This window comes from Pelmatolapia mariae, linkage group LG8, assembly GCF_036321145.2.
Source record: "Pelmatolapia mariae isolate MD_Pm_ZW linkage group LG8, Pm_UMD_F_2, whole genome shotgun sequence".
In the NCBI taxonomy this organism is placed as follows: Eukaryota; Metazoa; Chordata; class Actinopteri; order Cichliformes; family Cichlidae; genus Pelmatolapia; species Pelmatolapia mariae.
The window spans coordinates 17,142,485-17,167,629 of record NC_086234.1 but is presented as its reverse complement, the minus strand read 5'-3'; the positions used below and the strand labels follow the sequence as shown (position 1 = coordinate 17,167,629).

The window sequence follows — 25,145 nt, the reverse complement described above, 5'->3', positions numbered from 1 at the left end:
AATGCATGACAGGACTTTGCCAAAATTCACTCCATCTGCTCAGGTAGGTCACTACATTTAATATTGTCCATTTTATTTGAGTATCCAAATTTTGTGTCTGCTTGTAATGCCTTATTTTCGGGTGTCTGCTCAGATGGTTTAATTTCAACAATTATTCGGTCTTGAAGAAGTTATAGGTTATAGGGAATGAGTGATCTTTTGTTTGCTTAAAGAATTAAATGTGGTAGCATGGAAACTGCTGCACACCATATTCATTCCTTAAAATATCAGACGGGTCTTTCATATATACTTAATACAAAAAAGTATGGAAATTTGTGTTTTAAAAATGCTTTTAGGTAATAAATCTTATACCATTGAAAAGCCTGTTTATTTCCCCAGAGGTAGTGCCATTTGTGCCGTTTGTAGAGCTGTGTTGAGTATATGGGTTGCGCCGATGAAAAACTTGCCAAATCATGCTGTTCACCAGGTTGGTCACACACTGTTGTGCCATCCTATTCTTTTACCAGCACTTGTTGCAAGTCAGCCAGTATGGTTGTGTTGATCACTCTGGCACAAACAGGACACTCATGCGAATCTCACAAGTGTTTACTGGGGTTGAGGTCTAGACTGCAGCCAGGCCATTACATCCTTTCCGCTCCCAAATGTTGAAAGTACCCACTCTGTAGGGGTGAGGATTGTCTTCTTGAGGATAGAGTTTGACTGGACCAAAGACTGGACCAAACTGGCAACCAGTGGCAGTCTTTGGGACTGCCACTGGTTGCAGAATCTCATCTTGATATTTCTCTGCATTGAAATGGCCTCCAGTGATGACAAGCACTGTTTTTTCCAGTGAGGGAGATGCTGCACCATGCTATCACACTGCCTACACCAGCAATCAGCACAGAGTTCTCATAGCGTTGTCCAAATCTTTTCCATACTTTGATCCTAAGATCCAGCTGGTGTAGGCAGAATTTGGACTAATTGCTGAAAACTACGTTCCTCCACGTGTTTTGGTTCTAGTGCACATGTTGCAGATACCAGTGCAAACAGGGCTGATAGTTAAGGAATGGTAGGCCTCCTGGTAGCTCCATGAGACCAGCTGTGTGCAGTCCCTTCCAGATTGTCTGTGTCAGGAGCCATTGGTCATATTGTCCTGCAAACCTTGACTGCAGAGGTATAGATGACTGTCTACAGTTCCTAAGTGCTGGCAGGGCGAGAAAACTGTCTTCTTGTGATGTTCTCTTCTTTGCAGCCAGTCTCTGACATCCCCCACTATATGGAACTTGGCCTTCAATTTGGAGATGGTACTGGGGCTCACTCAAAATATTGCTGTAGCTTAGTTATGCAGAAAACTTTGAGGTTGCCCCAAAGCACTAAAGCTCTATCCAGATCAGTCAAATGTGGGATGCTTGGAGCAGACACCAGCAGACCATTCCAGCTATAAAAGTGCTTTCCCACACTAAGATTTTTACCAAGAAGAACTGTTACAACAAAGGGAAAATCAACCAAACACAAATTTCCTTACTTGTTTAATTTTGGTTTTAAGTTTACAGTAAATGTAGAAGAACAAATATGAGCTTTGTTATGCTGTTTGGGATTCATTTCCATCAGTCCCCGGTTCCTGATCGGTCTCTGCATTTTCATTCATCATCTGTGAATATTTACTCTTGAAAAACCCAGCCTAGGAGTGCAAGGGGAAAAAAATGAAAGTGCAGAGATCATGCATTAGACTTACATTAAAAATTAAAGCAAGTAACTATATGAGTAAATATAAACTCTTGAACTTTGTTTAAAAAATTAGACATATTCTCTAAAAACCTTTCACAGCTGTGTAATGAATTGAAAAAGTGTAAAAAGAGTCTTTCACCTTATACAGGCCAGCAGTGAGTAAAGCCAGAAAAGCCAACCCTCCCAGGGATCCTCCAATGATCTCTTTGGTGAAATTTGTCTGAGGATATACTTCTACCTCGACTATAATCTGAGAGATAAGGTAACAGAATGTGGATGATATTCAAGCTCTTGTACATCTCAAACAAGAGAAAGTAATGCTAAATCACCTTGCGAACAGGAGGGTTGTTGTTAGACACTGTTGAAAAGTAGATGTATTGGTTTTGGTCATAATCCACAGTGGCTGTACTGGTCAAGAGGAATTTGGCAGATTGAAGTCCAATCTAAGAAAAAATGAAACAAGTTAAGCCTGAATTAGGTATGATTTGATTTAACTGTAAAATGGTTATATCTGAAGATTTAACCAAGGTACTTATATATACTCAGGAACGGTTCTAAAAACAAATATTAATGAAACAATTTTAAAAAACATTCTTCAAATACCTGCTCTATCCATCCTGAACTGAGGTTAGCAGATATTTTGTATGTTCTGCTCTGCATTCTTCCCATGAATGTGTTGCACTTGAACACTCTGCACATGGCTACAGAGCAGTCCTGTGGGTGATTTAAAGAAAATTGAATGAAACAAATCTGTGATTCAGTACAATGTTATGTTTTGAATCTGTACCATGGTTCAGTTTTAACAGGTAGGTAGCAAAAGTGCAGAGGCATACTTACCACCACTTTATCCTTTTGTATCTTTGGAACAAAATCTTTGACACTTGGTTCTTCATCATTTTCTCTCTGACAGTCTACAATCTGAAATGCATTTAAAATAATGTCAGGGTGATTGGTCCTAATTTTACCTCATTCACCCATCCCACAGCTAAATTTGACTCATTTTTCGATCTTCTGATACATATATTACCTGTAGGCTGCTCAATACCCAAATCTCTTTTTCACCAAGCTTCACTGGAACCTTGATCACCACAGTGAAATTAAGCGCTCTGATATCATTTGTTACCTAAAACATGGGGAGGAAAGAAAAAGCAGTCAAACACTATTATGGTTAGGTCTAACTCTCACAGTCATATTTATTATATTTTATTATATTTTACCTTGATCAATTGTTGGACTGGTATCAGCAAATTATTCATCCCAAAAGTGAAATTGCTGTAACTGAAGGAGCTAAACAGATATATTTTAAACATTAATTTTAAACACTACTGTCTAAGACAAAATGTGTTACTTTGAAAATAATTTATTTTATAATGAACAGAACAACACATACTTTTCAAATGTCATGAAAATGCTGTATTTCACATCAATCCATTTCTTTTTGTAGATTTCACTTGTAGTAGCGTTCTCCTGATTTCCACTGAAAGAGAGAAGTGAAATGATTTGAACTGTATCTGTGGGGTTATTGCTTAAATGAGAAGGACCTGTACTAAATGGACAGTACCTGGTGGCATTAGCAGTGATAAAGATCTTCCTCTCTAGTTGAGTGTTTGTTTCGATACCATATGAGACAATAAAGAAAGCCTTGATTGAATTGAAGAAGAGAGATCAGAGTGATTGCTCATTTTGTTAAACTGTGTAGAAGTGAAAAGACAAAATCATACCACAATAACAAACCTTAGTTTTGCTCTTGAAAATTGGCTTGTCAATAGCGCAGTCTGTCCTTCCACGGGATAAACCATCTTCACTGTCCAAGGATTTGCACTCAATTCTTCCCTTTATTAGAAAATAAAATGACTGCCGGATGCATTGGGAGAGCAGCAAATCAATGATGAACTTGATCCTGACGCATTACCTGCTGAATGGTGAACTTCCTGTAGGAGAGTCCAGCTGGGTATGTGAGAATAACACGGCTGTTGTAGGAGTTTTCCCCACTGTTCTCCACTGAGACTGTGACATTCAAAAGCTCATCAATGCCCACTTTAACCTCTAAGGATCTGACAGAGGACAAGAATGAAGGAAGAAGAAAACAAGACTGCACTGTGATGCTGACCTTGTAGGAGGCTAAATATAGTATAGCTTTGTGTTGAATTCTAACATATTAATATTGGCTGTGAGGAAGCTCCCTATATCATTTTAATTTGCTGTCATTTCCTGGTGATCATAAAACACAAAAAATAACTGGTGATGCATTATGAAAAACGCTATTACCATCCATTGATTTTCGGACACTTATCCAGGTTTGGATCATGGAGGCCTCTGTCTAGGCAGAAATGCCCTGAGTTCTTTCTCTCAGCCAGCTCCTTCAGCTCATCCAGTGGGAAACCAAAGCATTCCCAGGTCAAATAAGCGCTCTCTAGTAATCTCTAGTAATCAGAATGGATGTCTCTAGGTGTCTTAGTCAGATGCTGACCCACCTCAACTGGGTCCTTTCAGTGGGGAGGAGTAGCAGCTCTACTCTGATGTCCTCTCAAATGACTCTGCAGAAGACCCCAGCCTCTTTTGGAGAAAGCTAATTTCTGCCGTATCCTTTTGGGCAATTTCCAGACCTCACAGCCATAGGTGATGGGTGGGAAATAGATTTTTTGCTACAACAGACCAGTACAGCATCCACATCACTGCAGTTGCCATGTCAATCCGGCTATCAATATCCCTCTCCACTCTCCCATTACTTGCCCCTAACACACAGTGAGCACACCCCCACTGTTTCAGCTGAGGCCCATGGTCTCAGAGTTCTGATGTTGATTCTCATTTCATCTGCTTCACACTCAACTGCAAACCACCATAGTGTACACTGGAGGTCATCACCTGATGAGGTCATAAAAGTTGTGAACAGAATTGGTGGCAAAGGACAGTCCTAGAAGAGCTCAATGCTCACCAGAAACCCCCATAAGGTTCCCCAAAGGATGAGCATCAATGCCTTCTCCAATAGTTCTTCAAAGCACATGTAGACTGATTGGACAAAGTCCCATTACACTTTCATACAACCTCACTTGGGTCAAGAGCTGGTCCGGTGTTCCATGATTACGAGAACAACTGCATTTTTTTCCTGGATCCACAGTTCAACTAATAGATGAGCTCTACTTTCCACCTTCCAGGGGAGGCTGAAGAGTGTGGTCCCTTGGAGCATACCCTTCAGCATTAGTTGGTTAGTCCCCAGGAGAGGCATCTTCAACCACCCCATACAGGGACTTCAAGAAACCTGGGTACACTGACAGTCAAGATGTGTTTTCAAACCCATTAGTGTAGGAAAGCAACCCTCTCATCTAGCTGGGAAAACCAAACCACGGGCATACAAGTATACCCAGCCATGCTCGTTGCCTTTCACTGATTTCATGTTTCTTTAATAACTGTCAATAAACCAACTTCTCAATGATTTGAGCCATGTTTCTGTCTGTCATGGTATGTGGGAGCACTGTGCTGGATGTTTCTGGATGGCTCTTCGGTTACGCCCTCGGGCAAGGCCACCAGCTTTGCACTTGAATTCCATCCACAGGCAATCACAGGAGGACTACATCAACCAGTACGGCCTGCTGCTCCGTTCAGCCATTCTCAGTGGTCCTCCTGCCTGCCCTGCACGCTGGATAACAGTCTCTGTAACTTCATCCCTCTAGATTCTCTCACAGATGTTTTTCCCCTTCAAGCTCCGTGGTCTGGCTCTGGCAGTAAGCACGCAGCATCATTATCCTGCTTTGCTCTCTCTCCTCTGCTTCCCTGCAGTTAAGTAATTGTTTCCTCTTCTGTTTCAGTTTTCCCACGGTCCCAATCACAGCTTCTCTCCGCACTCACCTCCATATTTTCTCCTGTTTCCTCAGGCCGGACTTTAAGTTTCACTTTCATAGTTTGCTATTGTTTTCTCACAAAAGAAATAAAATGTATATAGTTCTCTGCTAAATTTGTGTTGAGTCTGCTTCTGGGTCCAGTATTCATGAGAACCTCGGTTCATGACAGTGTCTAAAGTTTAGTGAACCTCAATGCCTTCTTGGGGATTGGTATAATTTTGAAATAAATATTCCCTGCCATTGTTGGGTTTGTTTCTTTAATCTTAATATGTCGTGGTGATCTCTCAATCACATACTACGACCATTGTGTGTGTGTGTGTGTGTGTGTGTGTGTGTGTGTGTGTGTGTGTGTGTGTGTGTGTTATCATTGTTTGTCTCTTTTATTAGGATAAAATGATGCAGACTAAATATCAAACCCAAAGTATCTATGTGGTTCAAACTTCAAGTTTTCAGTGTGTTTCAAGTGTACAGGTTATGAAACCTAACAAGTTACTAAAAACACAAGCAAAGCTAAACAAAGTTTTGTAATTCTTCCTCACCTGGTGAAGTTGAAATCCACTTTCAGGTTATCAACACATTTGTTGTCAGTTCCACAGTTGATCTCAAACCCTAACTGTGGAAGAGAGTGTGACGTCAAAAGCATTTATATTACACACTATTCACAGAATAAATGTAAACATTGTATAGATGAATCTAGCAAACAATTTGTGTGTTCTACCCAATGCCAGGTGTAACATAAAGTAAAAACTAGCCTTATATTTTTCAGTAATGCAGTAATGTGATGCGTTACGGTACTGAATTCAGTAATTACACTTCAGTTACAATTATATTGTTACTTGTGTTTCAAAGTTTCCTTCAGTTATCTGCTGGTTGGTTGGACAGAAAGGGAAAAAATATCGAACAAAATAGTTTTTTCTTCCTGCGCACTTGTGCTAAAATTAGCTCATTTCAGTTTGTGTGCGGGAGGAGGGAAATAGTTGAGTGATCTACAGTAGAAATATGGACATCACTTTTATTTTTTATTGCACAATAGGAGAAGACTGCAATGGTAAAATACAAACTGCATCCAGGACAGAAACAGCAGCTGTTTGCACTGCTAACACGAATTGGATTATTGGAAGCATCTTCGCAGACAGCATGCTAGCAAAAAAACTAGCCAACAGAGGAACGTTAAAGCTGAGCGTATGCAGACCCCAGCCCAGCTGCCAGAGCCCAATCAGGTAAGAAAGGCAGTGATTAGCAGTCGAGCTTGTTAGGTGATGGCTGTGTGTTGGCAGGAAAAGGACCCAAAGTGCAGACTCCGGAGACAGAAAGTAACTTAAAACAGCTTTAATGCTGAACTCAAAAGGGTAACAAAACAAGGAATACAAAATACACTTACGCAGACGAAACACACAGCTAGATAAGGGTAGATCGCAACAAAGACAAAACTGAAACACAGGGCTTAAATACATAGAGGGAGCAATCAGGGAATGGGCAACAGGAGGGAAACACAGCTGGGGCAAATCAGGCCTAACGAAACAGGGGAAGCAAAACCAGACACATTAACATCAGACATGGACCTTCAAAATAAAACAGGAAACATAACACAGACTGAACTACAGACACAGACTGACTGGACACAGGGAGACAGCAACTAGAGAACACAGAGACATAAACCATAAGACATAACTCTAACAAAGAAACCAAAGACTAGAAATGATAAATAATATAATAAACTCAAAACCCTGGGTCAACGACCCAGGCATCCTAACAGAGCTTGAAGCCTCCATTTCTATTCATTAATGTTTCTGAAGGAGAATCACTGTTGCAACCATTTCGAAATCGCTTGTGTTTATATGTAAACACTAAAGGAAAGATCATATGTGTGTTCTCATTGGGATAGGGATTGCATTGGTGTGTAGGACTGTAGCCTAAGATTTATATTATTAACTTATAATTATGAGACAATTTTGGGTCACTTCATGGAGTAACAAGAAAATAATGTAATGATCAGTGTAATAAACTACTTTAGTACTTTTGTAGCATATTGGATTACTTTTAAGATTAATAACAATTAATTTCTTTTTTCTTTTTTTCTTTTTTGCCTGTCCCATTTGCTTCTTTAGCCGTCAGAATTGTTGTCTGAAGACCAACAAGGATACCAAATGGATTTATTTTGCCATTTTGGATCATCATGGCATTGCCGTATTGGTCCATTTGATCAACCTTTGTTGTTATTATTTATTTTATTTTCAGTTGTTACAGATGGGACAGACATGACTGGGGGATAGGAAAGGGAGAAAGAAAGAGAGGAAGGAAAAGAAAAACAGAAGGGAAAAGGGACAGTGAGAAAGGGCACTTACAAAGACAAAGAAAAAAAATCTCCTGGATCACCTGTTGAGAGAAAAAGAAGAGAAAACAAGCAAAAAAAACCCAAAGCAACATACTAAACACAACGCCATCAGGTTAATCTAGCTAAGTGTAAACAGCAGTAAATACTAAATATTGAATGTTGTTGTGCAGCACGCAGGACAGACAGCGCACAATGTGCTTTGAAGTAGCAGCTAAGAAAGGTGTAGTTTATGTCTACGAACAGTGAACACCCGTGTGCACACCTGTGTGGATCAGTGCGCTTGTATACAAAAGGTTTCCCCATGTAACGGTCTGCTAGAGGGTGTGGAGGGCCATAGCCCCGTCCCCCAGGGCATGAAGCAGGCATGGAGGAGATCCAGGCTCCAGACATCCAGAGGCCCCAGAGTGCGAGAGCCCAAGGAGTACCACCGGAGGGGCATCCATGCCACCCTCCTGGGAAGGGCTGAGGAGATCCCCAGACGAGAGGTCACCCAGTAGCCACGGAGCAGAAGCCAGAGGGGGCTGCACTGGCGTGCCCGCCCCGATGGCTAGTAGAGAACGGGGGTGTAGTGTTGCTGCGTGTAGTTCTAAAGTGCATTTAAAACAAGGGAGGGCATGGTGCTGCTGCCAGAGAGCAGCAGGTGTTAGCACGGCCCCTCCCGAGAACCCTCAATGTCTACATGGATTTAAAATTGAGAGGTGGGCACCAGCGCCAGAGGTAGGGTTGAATACACAGACCGTCCACTGGACGCCGTTAACGTGGTCACCCTCAAGGCCCTATATATATGTGTGTGTTATGAGAGTGTGAATAATGTGGGTGTCTAAGTTGTGGAATAAAATTGAGGCACAGGTGGCCAGAAGGGGACAGAGGGGGGGGGGGGGGGGATGCCTCCTCTGCACCCTGGTGACACGCCCGCACCCCAAGGCCCTACCTGTGTGGGTGGGTGTGGTGGAGCGGGAAGAGGGAGGCAGCCGGGGATGGGAAGGAAAAGAAGGGAGGGCCAAGATGCCCCTCCTTAGGGCCAGCTCCCCCGCTGACCCCAGTAGGCACCCCCGTCCTCTGGTACCCACCAAGGCAAGGGAGCCCAGGCCCATCCAGACCGGGGCCTACGGCAGCAGCACCGCCAAGCCCCACAGGACCCGGGGAAGCCCACCCTACCCCACCGCAGAGGAAACTGTACCCACCCCAACATTCAATCATCTCCCAGACTACACAAGACAACAGACACCCAGGTTAGGTTTATTCTCCACCTCTCCTATGTCTCTCCCCCACCTGCAGAGTGGACTTCTGCAAGGATGGAACAACCTCCCTGCCAGTTGAAGAGCCCCCCAGTTAGGCCGATGCACCAGAGGCCCCCTGCGCCAGGGCTGAGCCCCCGTGCAGCCACCCGCCCACAACCTCGGCGACACACCGACGAGGACCGAAGCCCCCAAGGCCCAGCCAGAGCCCCAGCACGGAGACGAAGCACCCCCGAACCCCAAGCCCCCACGCCTGCCCCAGATCCACTCAGGGGCAGCCAGGCTACCAGGCCAGTAACCTACGTCCGCCAGCACAGACCATCCCCAAGCCCCGCTGCACGCAGCCACGAGGAGAACACCCTCTAAGAGCGACCAGAGCCACTAACCAGGTTATGACCACAACCCCCCGGGTTGAGCCCTCCAGGGATAACGTCTCTAGGGGTTCTCCAGGCGCCCTAAGCCCGTCCCAACCTCCACATCAACCACAATAGCTAAGGCGGGACCAAACCACGACCCCCCACCCCCGCTAGGTGATAGAGCCGATCAAAGGAGCCCAGAGGGATTGATCAAATGTGGTGGCAGAGGCTGTATCGAGACTAATGTGATCTATTAGATGGTTTCTATATTGGCTAGAATTAAGATTATTTTTATTTTTCCAGTTCATGAAGACCGTTTTCTTGGTGATGCATAGGGCAGTGAAAACCATGTGGACTGTATTAGCTTCTGTAGTGACATCATCCAATTTTCCCAACAAGCACACTAAAGGGGAGGTTGGAATTTTACATTTCAGACACTTTGATAAGTCTTTACATATCTCAAGCCAAAACTTCTGCACTGGTGGACAGAACCAAAGAGCGTGGATGTAATTGTCTGGTGTATTGCCTTGACAGTGTGAGCAGTTGTTGGAAGATGTAAAGCCCATCTTGAACATCCGATGACCAGTATAGTGCACTCTATGTAGTATTTTGTATTGTATTAATTGCAGACTGGGATTTTTAATCAATTTAAAGGTTTTTAAGCATACCTGAGACCAGAAGTTTTGGTCTAAGCTTACTGATAAATCTGCTTCCCACGTTGCAATAGGAAGGGATATTGATTCATCTATTTTAGAAAGTGTTCTGTATATTTTAGATAATAATTTGGGGGATTTAAGAGTAAGAAAGTGTACCGCACTTGGTGGTGTTTGTAATTCAGCTTGACTGAGGTAAAATTTCTTTTTTACTATGGATTTAATTTGTTGATATTCTAAAAATCTTTTCTTGTTGATCCCATATTGTGTAACTAGTCTGTCAAATGGAATAAATTCTGTTCCCTCTAATATATGTTCTAAGTATTTAATTCCTTTACAACTCCATTCTGGAAAATTAATCATATTATTGTTTTGTAATATGTCAGGGTTATTCCAGATAGGTGTACGTTTGCATGGGATTAATGAAGACTCCGTTATTTTTGGAAACTCCCACCATGCTGTCAGAGAAGAGCTGATGTTGACACTTTTGAAGCATTCATGTCTTTTGATGTTTGAGCTGATAAATGGTAGGTCTGAAATCTCTAGATCATTGCATAGTGCCTGTTCAACATCCAGCCAGGGCTCATCTAAGAAGGTATGTTTTAACCATCCTGAGATGAACTGAAGCCTGTTGGCTAAGAAGTATTGTTGAAAATTAGGCAGATCTAATCCTCCTTTATCCTTGGTTCTTTGTAGCGTTTTTAAGCTGATACGTGGGGGTTTATCTTTCCAAAGGAATTTAGAAATATATGAATCCAGAGATCTGAACCAATCTTGTGATGGTTTGTTAGGGATCATTAAAAATAAGTAATTTATTTTTGGCAAGATCATCATTTTTATAGTGGCGACCCTTCCCATTAGTGATATGGGTAAAGATTTCCATCTAGTCAGATCGCCTTCTACTTTCTTTAGAAGTGGGATGTGGTTTAATTTAGTTAAGTCTGAAAGCTTAGGAGAAACATTAATACCTAAATATTTAATATTTCCAGATTGTAGTGGGGCAGAAGAAGAATTATGGAAGGAGCAGTTAATGGGAAGAACTGTAGATTTTGGCCAGTTAATTGAATAATCTGAAATTCTTGAAAACCAGTTTATTAGAGTAATTACCTCAGAAAGGTTGGTTTGTGAGTTTTGCAGAAAAAGCAACACATCATCCGCATAGAGACTGATTTTATGTTCTACGTTCTTACATTTTCTGCCCTTAATTGTTGTAGCCTGTCTAAATGCTGGCGCTAGTGGTTCGATAAAAATTGCAAAAAGTGAAGGGGAGAGTGGGCATCCCTGTCTGGTGCCCCTCAGGAGACAGAAGCTGGAGGATGTCTGGTCATTTGTCCTGATACAAGCTGTTGGGGAATTATATAATATTCTTATCCAGTTTATGAAAGAGTTTCCAAAACCAAATTTGTGTAAAGTTGCAAATAGAAATTTCCAGTTAACTCTGTCAAACGCTTTTTCTGCATCTAGAGATAATATTATGGTTTCAATGTTTTTACTGCATGAGTAGTCTATTAAATTAAGTAATCTACGAGTGTTTGTTGATGAGTGCCTACCTTTTATGAAACCAGTTTGGTCAGGATGAATTAAGAGGGGGGTTATTTTATCTAATCTTTTTGAGAGAGCTTTGCAGATTATTTTGAGGTCTACATTTATAGGAGATATTGGACGATAGCTTGAGGGAAATAAAGGGTCCTTGCCTGGTTTTAGTAGGAGACTAATGTTGGCAGAATTCATATTTGGTGGTAGTCTGCCATTTTCCTTGATTTCCTGCAACATTCCGTGGAATACTGGTGCCAAAATTGTCCAGAATTCTTTGTAGAATTCTGCAGGAAAGCCGTCTGGACCTGGAGCCTTATTATTGGGCATACTTGTCAGGGCTTCCTGGAGTTCACCTGGCATCAGTGGCGAATCCAGTGCCATTGCTTGACTGTCTAGTAATTTTGGAAGAGTTACGTTGTCAAGAAACTGATCAATTTCATTATTAGACGGGTTTATTTGTGGTGAGTATAAAGTTTCATAGAAATCCCTAAAAATGTTGTTTATTCTTCCAGGGTCATATATTGTGTTCCCCGATAGATCTTTAACAGCACATATAGTTGTTTTTTCTTTATTTATTTTTTTCTTTCTTTATTTATTTATTTATTTAATAACAATTAATTTCTAATACGCAACTTTTTTTGAGTAATGACCCCAAATATGTAGCTCTGCCTGCTGTTGGTACTGGGAATAAAGTTCCTAATAATATTCTGGAAAGCAGCTTGCATTCATTGCAGTGGGATTCCACTGCAGTGATGTTGATGCATGTACTTCCAGTACTTCAACTGAAATCTCTCCAGAAGGTATTCTTCAAGTGCATGCCAGTAAAAAACACAATTAAAGAAAATAATTTTATAAAGACTGCCCTCAGATATCTGGTTAATAAAGTACCTATAAAGGTTACTTACAGGATAAATGGTTGCTGTTTGAGCCTGTTGGGCAAGGCTTGGTCTGAGATTTGTGTTTGAGGGCAAACCATCAAACTTGAATTTGAGCTCATTGGAAAGTGAATTGAGAGCATCTTCTGGACAGGCCTGCAAGAAGAGATGAGTGCTGAGTTTAGATTCAGTGTTGGATGACTCTTAAAAACAAAATGGAAATCAAAATATATTGTTGCACCAAGTTGAACTTTCTCTGATGTTGTTATTTGGTTTTACCTCAACAAGGAACTTCACAGTTGAGCAATTTTTTCTTATTAAGTCCACAGTAAGTGATCCTGACTGCTCTCGTTTCCCACCAACATATGCTCGGTTGCTTGGAGGTTTGCGAATGGCATCCAGTGTTAAAGTGTAATTAATCCTTGCTTGAGCTGGAATAAATCAGTGTTTGATTTCAATGCTGCAATTTACATACATTTAGAAAACATTAAATTGCTGGGCAGTGACTTTGTAGTTCAGAAAAAGCAAGAATGATGAACCTGTGTTAACTGTAGACACTCTGCTCATGGTAAAGCAAATTTCAGCTGTGTTCTCCAGTGGTTTTGAGCAGTCTACATTCTGAGTAGGGATTTGGTTTGGGCTGAATGACACCTCAGCTTCAACCATTACTATGGGTCTTGATCTAGAAAGTAGGAAAACACATGTGAACAAGATTTGACTTTTTGTTCTGACCTGAATTAGTAGCAAGACTTCAGTCTAATCTTTCCTTTGCCCTTACATTTCACATTGTATGAACAACTACAGCTCAAACATTTTGAGACATTTAACATCTAATAGTCCTGAAATCTTTTAAATGATAGATGATAATTTATGGAATAATGAATTATAAATCAGGAATGCTTTTTAATGGAATATTTATGTAGGTGTACAACTACATAGACCTATTTCCCATCACCATCACTCTTGTGTGCCAGTGGTGTAACTTCATAGTATTAATGGGTGGAGTAAATGATACCTAGTTGATCATGTCAGCAGTGCTGAAACACATGGTATAGTATGAAAACGTTTTTGATATTGCATGCATTTCCATTTCTGTATGAACAAAGTTACCGTTTCACACATTTATTGCTTTTTTTTTTTTTAAATCAGCAGAGCATTTTTCATCATGTGGTAAAATAATTTGAAAAAAATGTCTAATCCTTTTGACTCGATAAACTTTTTGCCATGATCGTGTGTTTATGTATTTGGACATTTTGATTCTATCTTATTTAATATTCTACAGTTCAGTTTACGTTCCTGGTTTTGGCTCTTTTAGTTTTGTTTCTGCTTTGTGTAATATTTGTATTTTGTGGTCTTAGTTTTGTCGTCTAGTCTTTAGGTACCTCTTACCATGCCTCTTACCATGTTTGTTTATCTCTTGTCCCTGTGTTTTATGTTCCCTCCTGTTACCCTGGTCTGTTGTGTCCCCTTGTCAGATTACTCCCAGTCCTAATGTCAAGTCCATGTGTCTTAGTCTGTTTCTCAGTGTTGTTACTTCCCCTTTTATTTTGACAGTCTCTTGTCCTGTATACATTGTGTTTTGTTTTGCTTCTCATGTGCTGGTAGTGTGTAAGTAGTTTCAGTTGTTCTTCCATCTGTTGCGCATCCTCTCATAATCGCATGTATTTAAGTCCTCAGTCTCCCTCCGATCATTGTCATGTCATCTCCGTCTGCTGTGTCTGCTCTTTTCTTTTCTTTTGTTCCATGTTCACTCCTAGTCGTTAGTTCCAAGTTTCTTAGTCCTAGCTTCCAGTTTATCTTTTGTTTGTTTCTAATGCTTCTAGACAACAGTTTTACCCTCGGTCTGTATTTCTTTAAAAATCATAAATCCCTTATAATGAATGACTCAATCATTTATGATAAATTCATTGATATATAACCTTTGTGCAGTTCTTATTATGACCTTTCAAATTTGCCTAAGATTTGACAGGTAGTGCATTTGTTAAGATTGCAAATTAACAACAATGGTGGAATTACCACAGATAACAATAATGCATGACTGGACTATCTGGACTGTGACTTACCTCAGTAAAACAACTTTACCCTTTGAACCCACCGCTAAGTCAGGCAGTTCATCACCGCTCTGGTCAAAAGACGAATGACTGATTGACAGGCCAAAGAACTTCAGTCCTGACTGGACCTCAGAGCCAGTAATTCTCTGTGTACATGAAAACATTTGAATTAGTTAAGCTGCAGAATGTATATTGATAAATAAGTTTAGTCACCTTTGTGAATTCCTCGATGTTTGTACCTGTGAGTAAGTAGGACTGATTCTTCCTCCTCCTTCACTGTGGAATATGTAGATGCTGCCTTCACCATCATTCTCCAAAGGTGCTCCAACTGCCAAATCCATGAATCTATCTGAGTTTAGATCAGGCAGTACAGCAAGAGAAGAGCCGAACCTTCCTTTGACAGCTGCATGTCCTCTTAGTACTAATGGATCATCAAAATTACACTCCACAAACTGAAAGCAGGAGAATGAATATTATATGATCATTAGGGAAGTTGACAAATAATCTAATTCATTTAATTGAAGTGGATAAAACTTTGATTTACCAAAACAGTTAGTCTACAAACATAAACTCTTCCCTCTCTATCAGGCTCCATGTACATTGGGGCTGATATGAAGATTAGATCAGTGATGTCATCGTTATTTATGTCCATGGTACACACCTCTGCCCCGAAATATTCACCAGTCTGATACTGTGTAAGAAACACATTATTGATGAAAATAATTGCATAAATCCAAATGAAAACAATTTTTATTTAAGAAAGTATTTACTACCAGTTTACAATCCCATTCAGTTTTGTCTTGCTGCAAATACATACCTGTGATGCCAACGGCTCAATCTTTTGGTTTTCAAAGCTTTCTCTGTTAACAGCGACCACAACTCCTCTGTGTTTATATCTTGGAGCACCAACAATTGTCAGTGAACCACTCTGGGTTTTAGCAGTTGCCATGGAGTAACCTAGAATTTAGGTAGCCAAAAAGAGAAGATATATATGGAATCTGATACAAGTGTTTGTGTGAAAGAATTGCAGCAGAGCTGTGTATATACATGAACACATGTGTATGAGTTAGATTGTTAAAGCTGTAATATTCTTACCAAGATAACTGTCAGGCTCCAAAGACACATCCTCATATGTTTTCAGCTTCTCCCCTCCTGTTGTGTATTGCACGTAGCCTCCCTTCCACTGGTTTGCACCAACAATAGACATCTGAATTCCCTACAATGCAGACAGAAAATGCATTTTATATACAATTTATTTTACCTTTAAAATCTGGACTCTTGTTTTTATAAAAAGCGTGTGAATCTCTCTTTCTATGACTAGACTGTCTGTTGAATTTCAGGTAGTTTTAATTACCTCAGGCACAATAACTGCACTGAATCCCTCTTGAGACATTTCCATTTTCAGAGAGACTCCACCGGTTTGAGATCCTGTAAAAATATAAAATATAAAAAGGTTTATTGATAGACACAATACATCACATTACACTAGTAATTTAGTGTAATGATATCTGTTTATTATAAAGGTGCCTCAGTAGTTATTTTTCATTTCCCTAATGCTTAGTGAAATCGACTTTTAGCCACAAGCAATGATACAATAATGCAATGTTACATTTACAGAAATTTTATCAAAGCTTGTTGAATGTTAAATATATGATTTACCTTCAATGGAAAAAATTTTGTCCTGCAAATTCTGCCGGATTATTTCAAGTGCGTTGAAGTTCTCCACTTGAAACACGTGATTGTCTGAGGGAGACGATGCAATGGTGCGCAGTTCTTTTTTTGCTTCAGGCTGAATAAATGCATTCCCCACCTAGGGTTGTTTAAAAAATGTGTTTACATTTTCATGCAAAATTATTTACTGATTTTATTAAAACTTTAATACAGTTTAATACAAACATTAATACAGTCTATGTTTCCATTATTAATTTTGCTTTTTCATTTATTGAAATTTAAGGATTGTACTGTAATTAGATACCACTCTTGCATATTCGATGATCAGCTGTAAATGCTGGGAGTGTAAATGCAGCTCCTCGTCGAGTTCAGTTCAATTTAATTTTATTTATACAGCGCCAAATCATAACAGCCATCACCTCAAGGTGCTTTATATTGTAAGGAAGACCCTGCAATAATACATACAGAGAAAAAAAACAACAATCATATGCCCCCCAATGAGCAAGCACTTTGGGAAGGAAAAACTCCCTTTTAACAGGAAGAAACCTCCAGCAGAACAAGGCTCAGGGAGGGTTGGCTATCTGCCGTGCATATGCAGAGAGGTCTATTAACACATAGTGAGTGAGAAAGGTGACTGAAAAAGAAATAATCAATGCATCATGGGAATCCCCCAGCAGCCTACATCTGTTGCTGCATAACTAAGGGAGGATTCAGGGTCACCTGATCCAGCCCTTTTTGCTTTAGCAAACAGGAAAGTTTTAAGGCTAATCTTGAAAGTAGAGATAGTGTCTGTCTCTCAAATCCAAACTAGAAGCTGGTTCCACAGAAGAGGGGCCTAAAAACTGAAGACTCTCCCTCCCATTTTACTTCTCCTAATCTAGGAACAACAAGTAAGCCTGCAGTGCAAGAGCAAAGTTCTCCAGTGGGGTGATATGGTACTATAAGGTCATTAAGATAAGATTGAGCCTGATTATTTAAGACCTTGTTTGTGAGGAGCAGGATTTTGAATTCAATCCTGGTTTTAACGGGGAGCCAATGAAAGGAACCCAATAGAGGCGAAATTAACATTAACAGTAGTGTAAAAACAGTGTGATGGTATGGCCCGGGTTTCCATGGTTTCTGGAGGTGTGTAGGTGGCTCATTACTTTGCTCCATATACTGTAGGATCATGTGACTGTAGTCCAATAAATAACCAAAACACATTTTTAGTATAAAATTCAACATTATACAGGTTTAAATAATGGAGGTACTTACCCCAATCGCAAATCGAACAATGTTTTGATTTCCTGCTAGCTGTGCTGCATTTCCCAGGTCATACCGGTCATTAGATTGTCCATCAGTAATTACTATCAAGACTTTCTTCACATCTGGTCTGGAACCTCTTTGTGGTGTGTAAACATTGTTTCTGTCAAATTAAAAATAAACAAATCTAATTTCAACATAAAACATGTTTTTGCAGTGCATATTTTGATCATACAGGGTGGGCCATTTATATGGACACATCGTAATAAAATTTGAATGGTTGGTGATATTAAAGTCCTGTTTGTGGCACATTAGTATATGTGAGGGGACAAACTCCTCAAGATGGGTGGTGACCATGGTGGCCATTTAAAAGTCGGCCATCTTGGATACAACTTTTGTTTTTTCAATAGGAAGAGGGACATGTGACACATCAAACTTATTGGTAATGTCACAAGAAAAACAATGGTGTGCTTGGTTTCAACGTAACTTTATTCTTTCATGAGTTATTTACAAGTTTCTCTTTGTTCACAGCCATTGACATGTCGAAGAGGTTAACACGTGAGGAGCGGATCGAAATTGTGTTGATATCTGGTGAACGCAGTAACCGGGTCATTGCAGCAGATTTCAATGCAAGACACCCTACGAGACCACCCATCTCCCATGCTACAGTTAGCAAACTGCTTGCTAAGTTTCGTGAAACTGGTTCAGTGTTGGATTTGCCAAAATGTGGACGCAAGAAAACTGTCACTAATGAAGAAACATCAGTGGCTGTCCTAGCTTCATTCAGCAAGAGCCCACATCGTAGCACTCACCGCATGTCACTGGAGAGTGGCATTAGTTGAACATCCCTTCGGCGGATATTAGCTACTCACAAATGGCACCCTTACAAACTCCAGCTACTGCAGCATCTCAACGAGGATGACCCAGATCGGCGCACAGAATTTGCAGAATGGGCAAAACAAAAATTGGAACAGGACCCTCAGTTCACGCAGAAGATTTTGTTCAGTGATGAGGCAAACTTTTATGTGAATGGTGAAGTTAACAAACAAAACCACCGCTATTGGTCTGACACTAACCCACATTGGACGGATCCCTCCAAGACTGTTCGAACAACAAAAGTGATGGTTTTCGTGTGGTAAATGGGGTACAACGATAGTGGGTCCATTCTTCATCAATGGAAACCTCAAGGCCACTGGATATTTGAAATTGCTACATGATGATGTGTTTCCCTCTTTATGCACTGAAGCTGGCACATTCCCTGAGTTTTTCCAGCAAGATGGTGCACCACCACATTATGGGTGCCAGGTCCGAGCATTCCTAGATGAGCAGTTTCCTGGAAAGTGGATTGGTCGTCGTGGGCCAGTTGAATGGCCCCCAAGGTCTCCCGATCTGACCCCCTTAGACTTTTATCTTTGGGGTCATCTGAAGGCAATTGTCTATGGTGTGAAGATACGAGATGTGCAGCACCTGAAACTACGGATACTGGATGCCTGTGCTGGCATTTCTCTTGCGGTGTTGCTATCAGTGTGTGAAGAGTGGGAGAAGAGGGTTGCATTGACAATCCAACACAATGGGCAGCACACTGAACACATCTTTAACACATACACTAATGTGCCACAAACAGGACTTTAATATCACCAACCATTCCCATTTTATTACGGTGTATCCATATAAATGGCCCACCCTGTAGAGTAAGTCGCATGAATGATTATTACTTTGGCATGCATCCATCTGTTTTGTATTATCGCTCATGGACATTTTAGTATTTTGCAAATCTAGCTAATGCAAGTTTCTCTTTTAAAAATCTTGCATCAGTCAATACAGTATTTAGTGTGGTCAGTCTCACAAAAAAAATATCTGCACAGGAAGTCTGTCCAGATGATTTAACTGTAGTGCTTCAGTAATATCATTGCAACCCTTACACAACATGTCTGATGGCTCTAGCTGTATATGTAGATCCCCCCAGCTGTGTGATTCCATCAATTTCAGTCTTCAGTGATCCAGATGAGGAAAATTTCTTGAAATAAAAATGAACCCGTGGTAACGAGGAGAACTGAGAAACAGAAAACTGAAAAAAGGGAGAAACAATATGCAAAAAATATAAAATAGCCCTGTTTTATGGAGATAAATGGAAAGCAGGTGAAACTATTTGTGTCTGTAATATGATATGACTGACAGGTAGTACAGTGTCTTACCTGTGCATCAACTGACAGAAATGACTGGATTAGATCTTCCACAAACTTCGTCATTGTTTGAAACTCAGAGACAGATACGCTGCCTGAACCATCCAACAGAAAAGCAATGTCTACTTTTGGTGGGCACTCTATCAAAGAGATGAATTGAAATTGATTATTTTAGGTGAATTTTAACATTTTAACAAATTGACTATGAATACCCACATATTTAGACAATTAGTCTTTTAGAAGAAGAAACAAAAGAAGAAATTAAGATTAAGAGATTAAATTAGTTTAAATGAGTCTTCAAAAATGCTTATAGAAGACTAATATTGTTATTAAATTCATTTAGCTATTTGTAGCCTTGATTTTTGCATTCAATTCTAATTATTTTATTTTTTCTTCCTGTATTATAATAATAGAAACCATGGTTTGTGCACGGAGGAAGAATATGGTGGAGATTTGGACAATACTTTTATTTTATTTTAATTTTTGTTTTTATTTTTTGACCATGAAGGGACACGAGCATGATGGTAACATGCAAACTCCATCCAGGACAAAAACAGCTGCATTAAACTGCTAACACAACATCAGATGTTTGCAAACATCTGTACAGACAGCATGCTAACACAACGCTTTGAATCAACCCAGAATGATGTTAAAGCTGAGTGTATACAACATAGTGTTCAAACTTACAACACTAAAAGAAAGACCCTCTACACTGTATGTTCTTGTTAGTGTTGGAATTTGTGTTAGTGTGAGCGACAGTAGCCTCATGTTTACATTGTTCTTATGTAACAGGAATACACCGTAATAATAATAATTGAATAATTGAAGAGACCATCTCAAAAAAATTCTGAACCTTAGAATTAAATTAATTTTTATGATGCAGATTTAATCTTGGCTAGCTCAAATTTTACCAGCATTTGTTTCAGGGTTGATGAATTCAGGGCAAATCACTCTAGAAAAGCTCTTTGGATAAAACTACAATACAATTAATCCAAACAGACAATCTGAAATAAGGCTTAGAGGGGAAAACTGTAAACAAAAAAAACAAAAAATCAACAAATCATACAACTTATACATTCATCCATGAGTGATCTCATCTCACACAAACGTAATTTTCTATGTACTGTTTCTGATTAACCCTTAATTGCTGGAATATATAAGGGAAGTCTCGAGACAGTTTCAATTGATTTTAGATTATACAAGCACAAATATAAATGATTGTAAGACTATGTTCAAGTAAAAATGCAAGACATTTTTATTAAGGAGCCACTAGGACTCTAATTATTAAGGGCACATTTTCACAAACTCCATTTATTGTTACCGTCTGGAGAAGAAGGTATGGGCAGTCCAAATGTATTAGATCGGTCCATCTGAAAGCACACACCGTTGTACATGGTGATACTTTTGCAGTGCTTTGGAATGGTTGGACCACACACCTGAGAGGAGACAAAGCCAAGTTCTCGTAAAGTCCCATAAACAACGGTTCATTCCTTATAAAATCAACCAAAACTGAAAAAAAAATCTCACACGATCCAGCAGAATATGTAGATTTTAAAAAATAACTTCAGTCTATTTAAAGCCATTCAAATGTGTCCCTTGATGCTATTACAAAATCCATGTTAGAGGCCACCAAAGTATCTGGGGTGGGTAAAAATTTTTAGTGCATATATGTTTTTAAATAATATTTTTCCTTGAACCTTTTTAAGTTTTCGAAACACATTTAGTTTTTAATGCAGCTTAAATATGTAAAACTTTAATTAAAAAGAAACACATATTCATATTAAAGAGACAAAATTTTGACTTGACTTCTACTTCATTGAATATGCTGAAGTTATTGTACCCCCTGATTCTGTGAAGGACAGATGGGAGGCAAACTGGTTTTTCATGGGATGACCTTCATGCAACAATAACAAGACATATAAGGATAGAGGATGTTGCTCCTCAGTGCTTTTAACAAAGTACTCGTAGTGTCTGCAGTTCAGTAACTCACCACAGTGTTTTGTGTCGTTGGATCGCTTTTCATTGTCAGACCAAGAGACATGTTGACTGCAAAACCTGGTGCTGTATTGAAAGCATTCAAAAAAAATTTAAATACTAATAAAAGGCAATTGAAAAGAAAACAAGACTTAAATTGATGACTGCAAAGAACCATGACTGAAACACTTCCCCATTTGATATGACAGGTTTTAGACATTGAAACTTCTCTCAACTGTAAACCAGGATGTAAAACAGGGAGCTTTAATGTCAATGCATATAGGATTCAGTTTCACTATTGCGTCATTTTTAAATTTTAAATAATTACAAAAGAAACATTGTAACAATAACATTATTAATAACATTGACTTCTATTAGTTTTGAAGTCTCAATGTTATAAACTAAGATATTTACTTATTGTGACTTGAGTTAAACAAGTTTCTGTGCCAGCGTCTGTGGGGAATTTCTTGTATGTCAACATGGTTACTGTCAGAGTTTCATCACATTTGGTTACCTACCTTCAATTTGGATATTTTGGCAGTTTGGGGAAGACGTGGTGCAGCTATATACTTTCCCTCTTCCATTTTGTGAATACTGTTCAAGGGGAGCACTGACGAGCAAACTGAGGAAATAAATTCAGACAATGATGAAGTCTAGAGTGCAAACTGTGGTTAAATAAACTCCATATGTTTCCTGTTAAGAAGCATTATATACTCGTTTGCTTATTGTGGGCCTTAACAGAAATGATTGTTAAACATGCAGTTATAGATCGACATCCAACATAACACTGTATGTTGTGACTTACTCTGATTGTCTTTGAACCACCTGGTACCCAAAACCAGCAGCAGAGTTATTCAGGGCCTTCCAAGCCACGGGGTCAATATTGAAACAAAGTGCAGCATTTAACACTGAGAATTAAACAAGAAAGAAGAACAACAGTAGTTTTATTTAAAGCCACTGTAAAGGATGATAACGTGGTTATAATATCTCTAATTCTAATCACATATGAGGACCTCCATACAGTGTATGTGTTACTTTCATTTCACCTCTTGAATCCGGTCACAGCTTTCCTTAGTTACCACTAGAGAGCACCAAAGTCAGATACTAGATTTGAACATACAGGCAGGTAATTATTCACTTGAAAAACATACTTAAGATTTTATTATGGAATTAGTTGTGTCTTTGATTCTTATATCTTACTCCATCTGTCAAAAGCAAAATACTAACACTTAACTTAAAGATGTTAAAGATGTCGTTGCTATACTATAGTATGAAAAACTATTAATATACTGTGTACATTTGCTTATTTTATGGTACTAAAAATTGAACTGTGTAGAGAATTTCACTGGTATACATATTCCTCTTTCCTCTTGAACTGTCTGTCAGATTCATCAATACGTGCCACACCCATACACAAGCAACAAAAAAAAGTCTCTGTGGAAGTTGATACTGCGAATGTACATGCCCAAAGAAGAAATTAAAGTCATTAGCATGTGATTGCTTTGGATACTAAAAATACTACAGAGAACCTAAAATTATTTCTGTTATGACTACTGTCCAGTAAAAATCGTGTATTGTTGCGATCCTACAGCTGTCCGGTTATTTATTTTTGCCACACAAATAAAGCCTTCCTTTTATGGACATGCTAAGAGCAGTCAATACCTCACATAGTGCTAACGCTTTTTTGTTTCCTGCTTCATGTCACAGTATTCAACAATGACAGTGTCATGATTTCAAAGTTTTGCAAAACCTATTTTGAAATACATTTCGCAACAGTGGTACGCCCTCAAGTTCTGCTTTTCCTTATTGTCACAGGTTTTGATATTTTCAACATCGGTTAAAGAAAAAATGTACTTCTTCACTTGTTTGCTTTTTTTCATATGTGCATTTATATTTTTCAGGTGTATTTTTATGCAGATGTGAAGGTATGTTAGTGTTCAATTAAAAAATAAAATAAAACAAGCATTAAAAAATAAAAATAAAGAATTTAAAAAATAACCACCTGTAGCAAAGGTGAGTGCAGGGTCATAAATATGTTGGATGGATGAAGTATGATGTCACCGTGTTGTAAAAAGTCCTGTTTTTTGTAGCCCTGCACAAGGCAGTCAGGCAGATATAATAAATATATTATCGATGGATCTTAAATCCAGTTTTACCATTTTCTAATGGTTTATAATCAAGCATTTAGTTTGTTTCAGTAAAACTATTTATGAAAGACTTCTTCAATCAGTGAATTTCAACAACAAACAAAACAATGCTATTTATAGCTAGAAGGTAACTGAGCTAATCGCACATTTAATTTGTGTTAGCAGAGGCTAAAATGCAAATACAGTAATGACCATCACTGAAGTATTTCTAGATATTATTTCACTAAATGATTTATAGTCCATGTTAGTTTTTGATACTACAATTTCTCTCATTAAAAATGTTGCTGTGTTGTATGTATTTAGTAGGAACACTTATAGCTTTAATTTAGCTTTAGTTTATTTAAAGGCCTGTAATGTTTTCAATATTTGCACAAATTTATTATTACAGAGTGAAAAATCGGAAGGCACAAAAATTGTCTTACCTGATGAGAACAGTGTAGCACGAATTATCCAGTCCATTGTGTTAGTCCCATGAAAAATAATTCAAGCGTTTCTTTGGGTTTTTTTTTTTTTCAATGAGTTGAATGTTCTGCTGAAAGTATCACAACAGTTGTTGAAACCAAAATGCAGAAATCATAGGGTGTGATAACAAAGGTAAGGCAACCATTTAAAGCAATTCTTTGGCAGGAGGAGTCACAATGATGACAGCACTGTCAGTAGTAAGATAAGATAAGAAGAACTTTATTTATCCCGAGGGAAATTCTTTTGTCATACACATGCTCAATGCAGCAAGAGAGACAGAGGAACAGAGTAATAAGATATACAATATGTACAATAGAATACAAGTATACAGTAATATACAGTAGAATAGTGCAAAATATAATATTTTGCACCATTCTACTATATAGTAGACAAAGGTGGCAAAAATACAGACATTCCTTGCTTAAATAGAAGTACAGATACTAGTGTTAAAAATAGTCCAAACTTAAATAAAAGTGAAAAAGTACTGGCTCTGAAATGCACTCAAAGTAAAAAAAGTAAAAGTAGCTCCTTGAAGAACATTTCTACTACCTCTTTTTATTGAAATATTGCTAACCGAACCTTCTACTGCATTAATGTGATAGAATAGAAACTTTATTTAAGTCTAAACTTTAATTCTAATAAAGGAATTATATTTCACAATAATTTTAATTGAGAGGGTCAGTAGATTTTCTCAGTGTCCCAGCTGTGATCAGGCTGTGACCTGCTGCTCTTTGTGGATTTACACAACTGAATTCAACAAGACGTCAGCAGATGTTTATGAGTTGTCCTGGTTGATTTTCATCCTCTACACTAACACCATCTATGCTGTCTTTATATTATACACTATCGGCCCAAGTCTTGCCTTAATCGTGTGTC

General features: G+C 39.0%; 1 protein-coding gene across 1 annotated transcript; it reads right to left on the bottom strand.

Moving 5' to 3' along the window:
* Window positions 1-1,561: 1,561 nt before the first annotated feature.
* LOC134633170 (integrin alpha-M-like) lies at window positions 1,562-24,266 on the bottom strand. The gene is made up of 30 exons (XM_063482039.1): window positions 24,230-24,266; window positions 22,466-22,568; window positions 22,179-22,282; window positions 21,677-21,747; window positions 21,008-21,122; window positions 19,699-19,826; window positions 19,426-19,571; window positions 17,516-17,666; window positions 16,250-16,400; window positions 15,945-16,018; window positions 15,686-15,806; window positions 15,408-15,547; window positions 15,135-15,281; window positions 14,830-15,042; window positions 14,603-14,736; window positions 13,079-13,221; window positions 12,819-12,970; window positions 12,570-12,695; window positions 6,086-6,159; window positions 3,620-3,761; window positions 3,442-3,540; window positions 3,269-3,348; window positions 3,098-3,184; window positions 2,925-2,994; window positions 2,735-2,830; window positions 2,545-2,625; window positions 2,311-2,421; window positions 2,037-2,150; window positions 1,847-1,957; window positions 1,562-1,660 (listed from the first exon to the last, which is right to left on the bottom strand). Exons 1-30 carry the CDS (start codon window positions 24,264-24,266, stop codon window positions 1,562-1,564), a joined length of 3,420 nt encoding a protein of 1,139 aa, XP_063338109.1.
* Between the last annotated feature and the right edge of the window lie 879 nt (window positions 24,267-25,145).

Coding starts and splice junctions, on each gene's coding strand:
- LOC134633170 (XM_063482039.1), bottom strand. CDS start 24,266: ATGGACTGGATAATTCGTGCTACACTGTTCTCATCAG. Junction 14,737..14,829: donor TCAGTCCTACTTACTCACAG/GTACAAACATCG, acceptor TCATGTACACAG/AGAATTACTGGCTCTGAGGT. Junction 1,958..2,036: donor ACAACCCTCCTGTTCGCAAG/GTGATTTAGCAT, acceptor CTTATCTCTCAG/ATTATAGTCGAGGTAGAAGT.